At 42.4% G+C, this 14,365-nt stretch overlaps 1 protein-coding gene across 1 annotated transcript; it reads right to left on the reverse strand.

The window, feature by feature from the left end:
* Positions 1-6,819: 6,819 nt before the first annotated feature.
* sh3bp5la (SH3-binding domain protein 5-like, a) lies at positions 6,820-14,238 on the reverse strand. Its single transcript, XM_080039219.1, has 6 exons — positions 13,611-14,238; positions 12,745-12,807; positions 12,199-12,327; positions 10,254-10,418; positions 9,336-9,509; positions 6,820-9,062 (listed from the first exon to the last, which is right to left on the reverse strand). The coding sequence occupies exons 1-6, from the start codon at positions 13,848-13,850 to the stop codon at positions 8,457-8,459; spliced, it is 1,377 nt and encodes a 458-aa protein (XP_079895345.1). The 5' UTR covers positions 13,851-14,238; the 3' UTR covers positions 6,820-8,456.
* Positions 14,239-14,365: the final 127 nt, after the last annotated feature.

Consider the following 14,365-nt stretch of genomic DNA (forward strand, 5'->3'; position numbering starts at 1 on the left):
AAAGGTAATGATATGTCAATGTGACTTGTTTTTTACCCTTAAAATAGCCAAAAAAAAAGGTTTTAAGGTTGAAAACTATGGGGGGGAGGGGGGGGGATAATTCAGGAAACCACAACAATAAAAGGATGTGGTCGGATTTCATGTAAGCTCTATGACAGATTGCATCACGGCGGATTTGTCCTGTTAGTACTGTAGAATAAAAATAAAAATAACTCCTATCCCAGTCCATAAAAAAAAGCTAGAGTGAAGGTTGCACCGTATTTCACACCTGCCTCTATGTGCAGTGTTAATGAGGAAGGGTGGTAACGCGCTGTCAAAACAACTGAGATATTACTTAATTAACCGTGACTCTATTTTGATGATTATTATCCAGACAGATACACTGATTAAGAACTGATTAATGTAAGAAAGAATAGTACGGGAAAAAATACATTTGTTTACATAATACAGCTCCGGAAATAATTATGAGACCAGTCTGGATTTTTCTTAAATCTTCATCTCTACATAACTTATTGCAAATGATCTTAATGACACAAAATGTAATGGAATTTGGTAGACATGTTGTCAGTAGTTTATATTATAAAACCAAAATGTTCATTCTACTCAAACATATGCCTATAAATAGTCAACAAAAGACACTGAGCATTTGGAGTGGTCTCTTAATTTTTTCCAGAGCTGTATATACAGTATATAGGGTTAGATATATAAAAAGGAGGCTTAGAATTAGGACTTACGGCATCTGCTGTGCTGCGCTATGTCCGTCCATGTGCCGTTGGGCAAGCACTTCCTGACCTTGGGTCCCACGATCACTCGGTTTCCCCTACAGATGTATTCTATCTCGTAATCAACAGGCAGGATCTGCACACTGCGGATCTGTGACAGAGACATGGACAGAGAGACAGTACTTAAAGCATGATGATTGAGGCTCTCTTTTGCACCAGTTTTTCTCTTTCACACTCCTGCACCCTCTGCATTGTGTGTTAGTCGACCCTGGTGCCATATGGCTGATAAGAAAGGTCTACAAGGAAAAAAACATGTTATAGTGAAACTGTCAAAGTCGACATGTTGTAACAGTCTGAGTTACACCTTCTCTCTAGGAGAGGAGGGTGTGTGTGTGTGTGTGTGTGTGTGTGTGTGTGTGTGTGTGTGTGTGTGTGTACTGGCATAAGATGTGTATGGCGCTCTTTAAACGATTTAAGGGGAGTAAAATGTACAAACTATATGTTAAGATGTCTACAAAAATAATGCACACACACTCATATCCACACAGTTATAAAGCAAAGTAAAAATCAATGCAGTTCATGCCAGGATAATCAGATTTTGTTTTGTCCAGAATATGAGTCAAGCTACAGAACCTCTAGATCCTACAATTCCCATAATGCACTTGGGTAGTGGCTCCTCAGTAGATGCTCCCTGACCTTTCTCTGTTGAACTCTGCACACACTCCTTAATTAAATACTCAGCAGGCAGACATGTTCATATTTTAGTGAGTCTCTCTCCTGTGGTGCTTTAATCATTGTGTTTGATATGTCTGCTTTAATGAACAGGTCACAGCTGAATGAGACAGAGAGAGATCAGAGGCAGAGCTGAATGTCATGTCACAAAGGTCAAAGTTCGGAGCAGTTCCCGGGACATGGCTTCAGTATGAGCACATGAGGCAGGAGAGCGCTCACTCCAAACTGACTGTTTATAAGTGAATATGAATATTTACTGCGTGTGCGTTGAAAAAAATCTAATGTTAATCCACAGTTTAGACTCTGTAAACTGGTATGTTTCTAGCTACAGTGGGCCCCTTTGTTGACGTACCATTTGTTTACATGCCCACTGACAGAGCCTAGGCCGTGTAATAACAACAGAAAAATAAAATTCAGCGCACGGACAGGTAGCGTATTGTGAGGAGATATTCACTGATTTGACAAAAAGTTATTTTGTCAACAAGCATACTCCAGAATTGCTCACTTCCCCTTTAAAATGCGCTGATGCAACTTACTCTTGATTGATGGTGTAATGACAGTGTCTGCTTATATTGTGACAACTCAAATTAATCAAAGTCATTGTTACATAATTGGTCAAAATCCCTACAGTCATAATCTAAAATATGCCTCATCACATGCAGTATTGAGCTAATTTGAAACTAATAAAATGGCACCCCTAACTCAGGCTTACATAATGTGTTCTACTTTCAGCTCAGTTCAAATAGATTGCGGTCACAGTTTGCGGATACAATGTACCAGCAGCTTCATACTTCCAGTTCTGTGTCATTCATTTGGGAGAAAAAAAATCTTCAAGCCACAGCTGAAGTCTTTTTAATTTAGAGCCAAGCAGCGCAAGCATCAGCATTTCTTCTCTCTGTACCTGTTCTTGTGTCAGGCCTCGGTAGCGGATCCCCCCATCCCTGGGAGGACGGATGATGGCACAGCCTGGGGAAAGAGATGAAAAAAAGAGGAAGAGAAATGAGAAGGAGGACAAGAGCAGGGGAGGGGAAGCTCTCAATAAGCTCCAGATGATGTAGACGTATTACAGCAACATGATCTATTGTCAGTTTAACTGATGCCTTTCCTCGCTGCACCGATTACAGTGCTTGATTCAGGTCACTCAGCAATCTCTGCGGAGACGCTTCCGTTCATTAATGCACACACAAACAAACACACACACACACACACACACACACACACACACACACACACACACACACAGACACAAACAAACAAACAAATTACCTCCAGTTGATGAATTATGTATGGGCACAACGAAAGTCGGAAGCGCGTAGAGAATAATCAGGAACAATAGCCGCGCCATCTCTGGATCTGAAATGGAAGGAAGAGACAGGTTTTTAAAAGAAAGTATGGAAGAGTGGCAGAGAAATTGAGGGTTTTGGAGAAAGACAGAATAGAATACAGAAAGGGGGAAAAAAACGGTCACAGTGAAAATATTCTTACAGTACTAATGCTTCACGCTTAGTCCATTGGATAGGCCTACAGCCAATTGCCGTCCACTGATGCCTATCCTAAAAAAAAGGGATGCATCAACTTTTTGCCAAAAAAAGCTCCTATTTCAGCCTGACTGTGACGGAGTGGATGAGCCGCATGATGAGTCCACTTTTCTCTTCTGTTTGTGTTTACAGTGCAGACAGCCCAGGCTCAGTTGAGAGCCAGCTTGGCTTAATTTCAAAGCCCCTGTATACGAGGGTTTCAGCTGAGGGTTCTGATGGCTGATATACTGTTACTATTGCAAAGTGGCTGCCATTGGCAACATTTCACACCAATGCAAGACTTTAATAGACTCTAGAGTTTTTCCTTCATGGCAGGCTTGACCAGTCTTTGAAGCGGCTCGTATAAGCTATTGTTACAAAAAGGTCTCCATTGCACGGCTGAAAGGTGCTTTTTTTTTTAGCTGAGTTGACAGCTTTTCAAGGAACACTGACCCACCCAACCTCCAAGCTATTCAATGGCAAAAGCACTCCACCACTTTAGCACTGCACTCTTGTAACATTGTCAGACTCATGATGGGCAGTTTTATAAAGAATCCGATTTATAATTGCATCCGGTGTTTCAAGTGTGGCTGGTGATTTCAGGGAACTTCCTTTACAAAAGGTCTTACATTTTTTGATTGCCCTTTTTGTATGATAAAATAAATACTTTGAGAGGGGTCGTTTAGTGACAAATCATTTTGAGAGTATGCACACTTGACAAAGGTGCTGTTAAAGTATATCAATGTGAGTATGTTAATGTGATTTTATAATAAATGTTCCAAATCTCCATTATATCTTTCCTACTGTTGCCAGTATGGCCTTGACGTTGGCATTACATTTAATTTATAATGACATTATAAAAGATTAAAATGAAGTGTTAAATTTAACTTGGATATCTGGAGGAACCCTGGATTTAAAACTTGTAATCTTCAGCATCAACCGACACTACCTATAGTGACATCACTTGAGGAAACGTATCAGGCTTGACACTTTTCCCTCCAGAGCCACTTATTCACAACTTTCCTTCACATATGCAGCATCACTCCGCCTGTAAACAAACTTTCATGTTCATAATGAACTGCGAGAGTACAATTAATTCAATAAATAATATCTGTCACATCAGCGAATAACAAATAGATCAAACTAATAAATTCACTTGAGTACAAAGACTCCATCTGCCCTACAATTATGGTGAAAGGAAAAAGCCTGACACTGACTGGCTAATGTGCAGTTCTCATGAGCACAGAATGAGTGTGCTGTGGTAACCAGCAGAAAGTCAAAAGACCATTGAGTCCTGTGAGCCACAGCACCTCGACTGCTGGCAGGAAGGGACATATAAACACACACACACAAACACACACACACTGACAACATAAAAAAACATCCATACCCTCTCCAACTCAATCACTCTTAAGGCAAAAAGCAGGGGGAGGGTGTGTGTGTGTGTGTGTGTGTGTGTGTGTGTGCGTGTGTGCGTGCGTGTGTGGTGAATTACAGTGTGCAGGTACAGTAGTACAGAGAGACAGATGGCAGTAAGGCCTGATTGTGGAAGACAGACTAACTCCACTTTCATTAGCATTAATCAGTGTTCACTGACAAGAAGCATGCAGGACGTAGACACCACCAGAGAGCGTAGAGTGTGTGTGTGGGTGTGGGTGTGTGTGGGTGTGTGTTTCGTCCTGTGTGGGAAGGAGGGAGGGGAGGAAGTAGAGAGAGAAAAGGGGAGGGAGGGGTGCAGGAAGAAGGACAGCCCAGCAGGATTGATTAATATCAGCGATCACACACTGAGCCGGATGAAAGCAAACTATGTGAGTGAGTGTGTGTAGCACAGATGAGGCGGCCCTAGGCAGCATGAAACCAGCTAACTGGCGTCGGCGCTGTGGTTGGTCGCATCGGTCGCACTACACTGAGCAGACAGGAGGGGGATACTAGCCTCAAGCTTTAAATGCAATTAAGGCTTCAGCACCCCGGACAGCGCCTCTGCTGCTCCAAAACATTGCAGCCTTGAGAAACACCTTCTCACGATAGAAAGAGAAGACAGCCCATCCACCTTTTACTATTGCACAGACACCACCCAGAATTCCTTGTGTTTAGTGTGTGAAGCTGCAATGGAAAATGATAAAGGCATGATCCGGTCCATTTCGCCACCAGATGCAGCTCACACAGCCGCCTATAGAGGCTATGTGCAGGCTCTGAAGCTGGTCCACACCGGGGTAGTAAATGTCCATAGACTCAGATGCTGTATTCTGTGCATGGCTGAGCATGAACTACTGAGACGTGAGGGTCACACAGTGAGGGTGCCACCAACCGTATACTGTCGGTAGTTACTTGTCGGCTGTTGACAAGGGAATCCGTGATGGCCGGTATTAAGAGGAAGGGGAAGGCCGACCATATTAACACAAGCCCGTGTAGTTAATCGTATTTGGCTGGGTTGTCAAATGTTGCGTCCAGAAAGCAAAAAAAACATGTCACCTGCTTAAACTAGCTGCGTGTTGGCAAAAATTTGTCAATTCTCATCTTGCTCTCCTGTGATTCTGCATGCAAAGGTATAAGGCAGACATGATGGAGATGGGCTCCATGTAGGAAGGGACTCAAAACAAATCTGGCCTGTGCATATAGCGAAAATGTATGGCCTTTGCATACAAAATGAAGAGCCGATGTGGCAAGCAATACGTCTATAAGCCTATCTACACGGCAAAAATGAGCGTTTTCTGGATTAATGTAGTCCAACATAGCGACCCACAGTAATAGTAGCATCTAGCCCCCCTTGAAGCAAATTGGTAGCATGTGTACTTACTATAGTTTGGATGCGCTCGGTCCAGATAACAGTGCGTCCTCCGGATGGGACCCGTCAGGGAAAGCCCAGTGTCGGATTATTTGGTAGGAATATGCATCTTCTTTGCAACGATTCGGTTTCTTATGGCTGTATTACGGTAATATGGCTGTAAATGTGCAAGCTTCTCCGTTCGTAAACAGGACGTTACAAAAAACCGAAACGTATCTTATTCGGGTTCGTTCCGTGTATTGCAGTTACGCATGGCAAAGGTAAGAAATGAGAAAAAATCCATACAAAAAAATATACATGCACTATATACAAACGCATCCACATAAACGACGAAACACCGATTCACCACACACCCCTCCTTTTTTTCTACCTCTCTCTCTCTCTCTCCCTCTACGATCTTGAGCTAGTTCACGACGTCATGATGGAGACGCACCGTGCGTAACAGTCCCTCTCACGCGTTTGTCTGATCCCCCCTCCCTCCTCCCCTCCTCCCTCCCGAGATGAAACACGCTAAGGGCTGGGGCCCACTAACGCAAAATATCAGTATAATTCTTACGAGCAGGCTTTGGGGTTTACGATAGTGGCTGTATCTCACTGTGAATAATTATCTCACGACAGGGAGACTAGACACGGATGGAGGTGCAGATATGGCGCCGTGGTATTAAGCGACTACTTTAAGCCCCCCTTTTTTTCTAAATCCCTTTGGAATTAAGTCAACGAAGCAGCAGTCAGTCATTTCTACAACACTGGTCATCTATTAAATCAAGGCCCCAACGACTCCCATTTTGTGTCCGCCCCAGCGTTCTCCTCTGCTCCTCTCTCCTGCCGTCTATTCTGAGATCAGCATGCTGCTTCATATTTATACTTCTGCTGAATAATTGAAGGAAGGCTGGGAAAGACATAACCTCTCCTTCAGTCTCTCACCATCCCTCTTCCTGTATCTGCAAAACAGCACATTAACATCACATCCTAGTCTGCCTCTTGACACACACATTTACTACACAATACAAATCAAATAGGGAAAGATGGGAACCGCAAAAGCCCGATAAGTATGATCTGGTTTATTGGTTATAGGTATGACAGTGCATAAGTTGGAAAACAGTGAGTGACATTTATGAATAATTCACAAATGCCATTAAAAGGGTGACGCCTAAGGTTTAAGACATAAGTGAAGTTGAGGTGTTCCAGGTAAACTGTGACAATAATGACTTACATACATAAGACGACAACCTGTGTGGGTCTCCATCGACATCTGTACAACAACAACCTGACAAAAATACTCAAGTCAGCAACACATGTAACTGTACATGTCAATGTTATCCAGCTTTGTAATAATTACATACTTTTACAAGTCATTTCTTGACTTTGTTGGTTTGCATCTTACACTTTGACAATCAAAGTACAATAGCATAAAAGAAAAAAATGCAGAGAAAAAAAAATAACTCATTGGAAACGGTGTACGAATGACTCCGATTATTAAAACGTTTTTTTTTTTTAAACCATCAAAGGGCGCACACTAGTTCCTTAAATGGTTCGAAACAGAGGAGTTAAGTAGATCTACTGCTATAAAATGTGTTACTTGTTTTGCGTCAAGGCACACCTCAGACTACAACAAGGGAAAAACGTGTTTAAAAAAGGAAACAAACGGAGGAGGAGAAAATATTTGCTGCAAAATAAATTCCACTTTAACAAATGTAAACAATATCCAAATCATAAACATTTGGAACAAAGCTTTTTTAATGACATAAATAGTGCCTGGCTGAGGGTCATTATCTTAGCTTCCAGGGTGTCAGTGTTTCTTTTCAGCATATAGCTCTGAATACATGTCTTTAATGTCAGTTTAAATAGCCAACTCGAAGTGCATGCTGTCGGAGTGGAAAAGAGTCATACGGGGATTTATAGTCGTCAGACTGCGTCATTCATCATTTCAGGGGAATTTTCAAAAAACGCATTCCCCTCCTGCCAAACATAACGAAGCACTACTTGCAGCATGTTACTGGAAATAAATATATGAAATGTGCATTCAAACATGCTTTCACTCTGCACCAACAGAGAACGCTTTTTGTCATATTTTCCCCTCTGACACACTAACTTGGATGGGGGTGGATGTGAGTGCAGAGAGAGAGCCTACCCGCCGCCCCTCTCTACCTTGAAGCATTCGCTGATAAGACTCGACGCGACTGGAGGGCAAACAAACGGAGGGCTTTGTATTCAACCTGTCTCGTCCAATTAGATCCAAGGATTAGCCTGGGAAAATAAGTGCCTTTTGAAACGGGGCTTTTTGATCTTTCTTTTGATGTTCCTCCATGCTCAAGGAACAAATTCTACCCAGAAGAATCCCTCACAGGGAGCGGATATATATATACAGGTTAAATGTCCTGGAGGGTTGAACGCTCTTTAGATTCCACTAGTGTTCTAACCTCCCCGCGCAATGTTACCTAAGGATCAGTTTCAGCTCTAAAATAATGTCAGTCAACGTACAGTACAGTGTGCTTATTTACACCAAGTATTACACTTACAGCAGCATCATTCCAGTTTTTACATTTGTGGCTAACTCACCGTCTTATACTTTGGTTGGTACCTGTTTGGAAGGGGATGATCACCCGAATTTGTCCCTTTTTTTTTTTTTTTTTTTTTTAAATAACTCACATTTTAATATTGTTTTGCAATGTTTATAGCGTGTTACATCTCACGACAGCCTCACAAACTGAAGCTGCGGTGGTGCTGCTTGTAGAACTGCTGCTGGCGCTCTTTGGCGGCGGCTTCCATCATGAGCCTCTCTCTCCTCTCCATCACTACAGCCCCCACCACCGCGCCCTTCTCCCTCTCCCCCTCGTCCCCCGTCACACTGCCCACGTCGCTCAGGTCCCCCAGGTGCTCGATGGAGTCGTATTTCTCCAGGTCGGAAGCGATGGTCTGCAGGCTGAAGACGGAGAGGGAATCGGACCCTGCTCTCTCCCTGTCTCTCTCCCTCTCCTTCTCATTCTCCTTGTATTTCTCCAGCAGGTCGATGGTTGCGTCCGCTCGAACCGCTCCAACCATCCCCGCCGCCACCGACGATGTCAACCCCCCAACGGAGCTACTGCTGCAGGCCGCCGCGCCCTCGCTGTCCACCTCTGCCTCGGCCCCCACCGGAGGACTGCGGCCGTGGCAGACGGTGGTGCAGCCTCCCTCGGCCTGGTCCCTGCTGCCCCTCTGAGCGTGGATCTGCTCGCTGATCTGCTCCAGGTTGCGCAGGGCGATGGAGTAGCGGGCCTTCACCTTGGCAACGTGCTGCTCCAGCTGCATCACTTTGGACTTGTTCTCCTGGAGTCACACAGAGGGGCAACCAAGCAACACAAGCATCCATTTCAACATTGATTTTTTTTTAACGCCATGACCTACAATTGGCCTCTAGTAAAAAAAAAAAAATCCATACGATACAGAATATTTTACAGTATTTATCAATAACCCAGCAGCATATTAACAATTACACAAACAGAGCTGAGTGTTTGTTATGTATACTGCACGGACCACCCATTATGTGCTTTAGGTTTCCCCAAAGAAGATGTATTTCTGGGCTCAGTGTGTCTGCATTACCTCCAGTATGTGGTTGAACTGGGCCTTGAGCTCAAAGTAAGGTTTGGATTTGACGATGGTCCTTTTGAGGGACTTCTGCAGCATCTGAACCCGAGCTTCAGCCTCCTGGCAGGCGTGTGTCACGCGCATGTGCTCCCTCTCGCTACGGAGCCGCTCCTCCTCTGCTTCGTTCACCTGTGAAAGACACGAGAGCAGGGGTTAATACACACACACACACACACACACACACACACAAAGCCGAGGCGAAGTGGTTGATAAGTATTTATTGACTCCACTGATGTTTGAACAGTGAGTCAGACTTCTTAGTTCCATGTCACCTCTCTCTCACACAGTTGAAGTTAAAGGGGAACTCCATCAATATTACTCATCAAAAAGTCTGTTTGCAGGTCTTGGGGAGTATCAGTGCATACGAGAAAAAGATCAAGGATATGTAAGTGGCCAATGAAAAAACACACTTGAATCTCCGACTGTCAGTGGTTGAGTTGCATTGTGGGTAATGTAGGCGGTAAGTTTTGACAAGGAAGAGGAACGTGTGGGATGAAAATAAATTAAAGATATCTCCGGTCATACTGCATTGATTTTCATCCTCTTTCTGTGTCCGTTTTTTGTGGCTGTAAATTTAACTTTTATTTTTTATGATTAATATGACCAGGTAGTTTTTAACTTCTTCTTAACCATTTTTGAACAGGAACATTATTATTTGAGTTGTTTATTTGTTGCATATATGTTCCTGAAGATCCCTTTTGTTTTTCTTTGTATTGCTTATAAGTTGAATGTTGTGCTTGTATTTTTTAACTTGCTTAATGAATGAATGAATGAATGAATAAATAAATAAATAATACATGACCCACGCAAGCCAGGCCTGGTTTCCTTTCATCTAATTGTTTTATAGCATGTGTACCTTCTGCTTTGCGTTACCTTGGAGGTAGCGTGGTTGAGCATCTCCTGCCAGGTGGGGTCCAGGGTGTTCTTTCCATCAGCCATGAGGCCCTGCTCTGCCACATAGACCATCTCCCTGGCTGCTGTGTGCATAGACACCGCTCTCTCATAGCTCAACGCTGCCTTCTGGGTCTCCTGCTGGGCCTAAAGGAAGCACACACAACTGTTTCAGCCTACAGAAGGAGAAGATGATATATTTGTAAATAATAGTTTTATTATTATTTTATTGTGTTGGCAATTCTGGAAAATGTTTTTTGCCTCTTTAAAAATAAATAAAAATAAATATCTCCTCACAATCAGCCAATCACTGTCCATAGTGTGTGCACGCTGAAAACAAACAAACATTAATAATACACAGACTCTGTAAACAGGCATTTTTGGTAGCTACGGTGGGCCCCTTTGTATACATACCCTTTGTATATCAGTTTACAGAGCTTAGGCTGTGTATTAACACTGACTTTTTTTTTATGCAGCGCACACACAGAACATACAGGTAGTGGATCGTGAGAGGATATTCACTGATTTCAACAAAAAGTGTTCTCTAGAATCTCTGATTCAACCTTTAAATTATTAAAGTTTGATGAAATAAAGTCCATCAGGCCAATAAATGTACAAATACGTCAGGTAAGAAGGACAACAATAATCAGTAGGCTTTCATTTAAATCTTTATTCTTATCTTTATATTATCTGCCTGTTCAGCATGAGGCAAACCGGACACAGCTAGCGCTCCTGTAGGAACAAAAGCATCTTGTGTCCAGATTGTGTTTAGGGTTTACATCCAATTAAGACGGGATTGCAGTTCAACTGGCATTAGAATTAATCTCACGTGCACATCAAATGAGTTCCCTACCCTGCTTAGATTTACTCTGAGATGTTGAAAACTGAAATAACTGTAATATATAGTAGTGGTGATGTTTAAAATAGTGTCTATGTTACTTGGCATAGGTAAATAACACTGTTTAGGAGATTAGAAAGGATTATGCACACTGAAAAACGACTATGAACCCCCTTTCAGTGCAGTCCGTAATGCATTTGCAGTAACACTACATGTGTGGAGCAATGCTGTCTGAAGAATCAGTTCCAAAATGTTTGCTACAGTGTATCTTGGCAGCTACTCCTGTAGAGCGTGCCACTTGTGAAGAAAATGGAAAAGGACAAATTTCTTCACAGAGAAAAATAGCGCTGGATCCATTGTATGGGTGTAGTTTGGCTATGGCCTGATAGAGTAGAACAAACAATAAAGTATGTGCAAAACCTTTGTCATTTGCAAGATTGAAATTATTCCAATAGAAAACAGAAATGAGTTTAAACAAGATGTTGTTTCATGTAATGTATTGTTCACACAGAAACATTTTACAGACTATTAAAATCCCATAACTTGTGTGATGTTATGCATAAAAAAGGGTAAATTGAGAATTTATGATGTGCTCTAGAGGAGACTTGAAATTAAGAGACCACTCCAAATGTTCAGTGTCTCTCGTTTTAGGCATATGTTTGAGTAGAATAAACATTTTGGTTTTATATTATAAGCTACAGACAACATTTCTACCAAATTCCATTACATTTTTTGTCATTAAGAGCATTTTCAACGAGTTATGTAGAGATGAAGATTTAAGAAAAATCCAGACTAGTCTCTTAATTTTTTCCCGGAGCAGTATATTGTGTTATCTAAACTGAGATATTATTTTTAGCCCATATCGCCCAGCCATGGAGTGAGGTTTTGCTGTTTGTCCAAACTGTACATACAGGTAGCAACCAAGTGTCAAGGCACTTAATTCACTCAAGTATTGTAAGCTCTCAACTCTCAGTCTAGTAACCTGTATGTCTGACAAATGTTATATACTCCTTTTTCTCTTCTAAACAACACTATTTTGAGCAAGTGAGGGACATCACATTTCAAGAAACACATATTGTTTGGGTGTACCTCTTTGGCAAGACGTCTTGCTTCATAGTAGGGTCTTGCTTTCTCTATGCAGCCACCAAGCTGAGAGCTCTGAGCATTCAGCTTCCTGGCAGACTCTGTGAGGATCTTCCGGTACCCTGATCTGGCATCCTGGTTTTGGAACAATGCATAAAAAAAGGACAGGATTAGATTTACCTGTATAATGGAATGACTGATCGGATTTCACGCAGGAGTAATGGCTGCAAGTGAGCGTCCAACCCATCAGCATAAATACATTTTCCATTTTTAAAGAGGACTTTCCCCAGACCGTATGCTTAGAGATAGTGGAAAGTAAATTATCATATTGATTAGAACCTTCTGGGTAGACCACTGAAATATTAAACAACAGAGAGTCTCTCAAGACATTCCCAGGGTGGTAGGGAAATTTTTTCTTTCCACACTCTCATGAGTTTTCTTTTGTCAAAATCAAAGGGTTTTTAATTCAATCTGTTCCTGCATATTTTTCAGTTTTATTTGGTGTGACAGAACAAATGCATCTTATTGGGTGGAAAGCGTATTTTCACTTACATCCAACTGCAGTTCTAGCCTGTTGATTTCGGCACTGGCTTCATTGAGATGCTCCAACTCTTCCTGTGGGAACAATAATGCATTTCTTTAGGCCCTTGTTGACATCCATACAAAAATAAAAGGGATATTCTTCAAACACAGTCTGAGTAAAACGAGCCTAAGTTTGTAATATATCTACAATATTATGATTGCATTTAAAGGTAATAACAATAGCACAGACAATAGCAATTGTTTGATTATAATGCTAATACAAGAGAGGCCCAAGCTGAGGCTGGAATGAATTTGAAATGTAAACCACAGGTATGCAACTATGGCGCAATGGGCATGTTGGTGCAAATGTGTGTGTCAACTGACGAGAAATCACTTTTTATCTGAAACCGGATTTGAGCAGATTACAGTAATTACCACAAGACACTATAATATCAAGTGTAGATAGATAGATAGATAGATAGATAGATAGATAGATAGATAGATAGATAGATAGATAGATAGATAGATACTTTTGTAGCAAATAATAATCAAATGTTAACTAAAAAGTAGGATTTTCAATGAAAATGTTTGTGTCCACCATAGACAAAAACCAGTCATTGCACACACCACACACAAAAAACAGGTACAAACAGGTCCAAACAGTTACACACACACACACACACACACACACAAGAATCCAACAAATAGATACACACATCACACAGAGACACACTGTACGATAAGCCTCCCTCTCCCTTAGCCTGAACCAAAAAAGCAAACCAAAGTTACCCACCCAGATAGTGTTAGCAATGACAACCCGACTGGGTGACATATCATCCTATCTCAATGAAGGTTACATGACCAAAACATGGTAAACAACCATCAGAGTATCATACCTGGATCCTGGGGTCCAGTTCCTCTTCGTAGGGACTGTGTAACTGCTCTCCCACACTGTTTGGTTTTTCACTTTGGCCTTCTTCCTCGCAGGTGTCCCTGAGCGCCGTCACTACTGCGCTGTCATTAGTTTCGGCAGCTTTCATCTCCTCCTCGCCTCCACCGGGACCATCCTCCCTCCACTCCCCCGTGTCCGACTCCCCAGACCCGGCGGGACTCTCTCGCAAGTCACCTGGCTCCATTCCAGGCCAGACAGCTCCGCTAGCAGCAGCGTTAGTTACGGTTGCTTTGTGGCTAATTAGCCTACACACCTCGTCATGTACGCAGCTATACAGTATATTCAGTAGGCTTCATTTAGTGATAATAAATCTGCCATATCAAATCACCGAGAGTCCACTGAAGCTAGCTGTCTCGCCTGCAGCCTCGGAAGCTAACAGGTTAGCGCCTTCAGTGAGAAGGTAACGGTCGCGTTACAGCAAACGAGTGAAAACAAAAAGCTTTTATGAGAGGAAAAGTGCAGAGGAGGCCCATCACCATGTCCCCCCCATCGCGTGTGTTTCTACCTCCACCTCTTACCATATCTGACTTTTCTTCATTACTTTAGCTAGGCTAGCTAGCTAACGGTCTCGGTCTCACATCATCATTGCATCTGAAGTAAACAGAGAAGTGTGGACGCGCTAGGTGCTACAACGTTTGGCCCTGGGCGGCTGCCGTAGACAAAACCAAACCCGTCACAGATATTTTATATAATTTTATT

The sequence above is a fragment of the Ammodytes marinus genome, assembly GCF_949987685.1.
Source record: "Ammodytes marinus genome assembly, chromosome: 13".
In the NCBI taxonomy this organism is placed as follows: domain Eukaryota; kingdom Metazoa; phylum Chordata; class Actinopteri; order Uranoscopiformes; family Ammodytidae; genus Ammodytes; species Ammodytes marinus.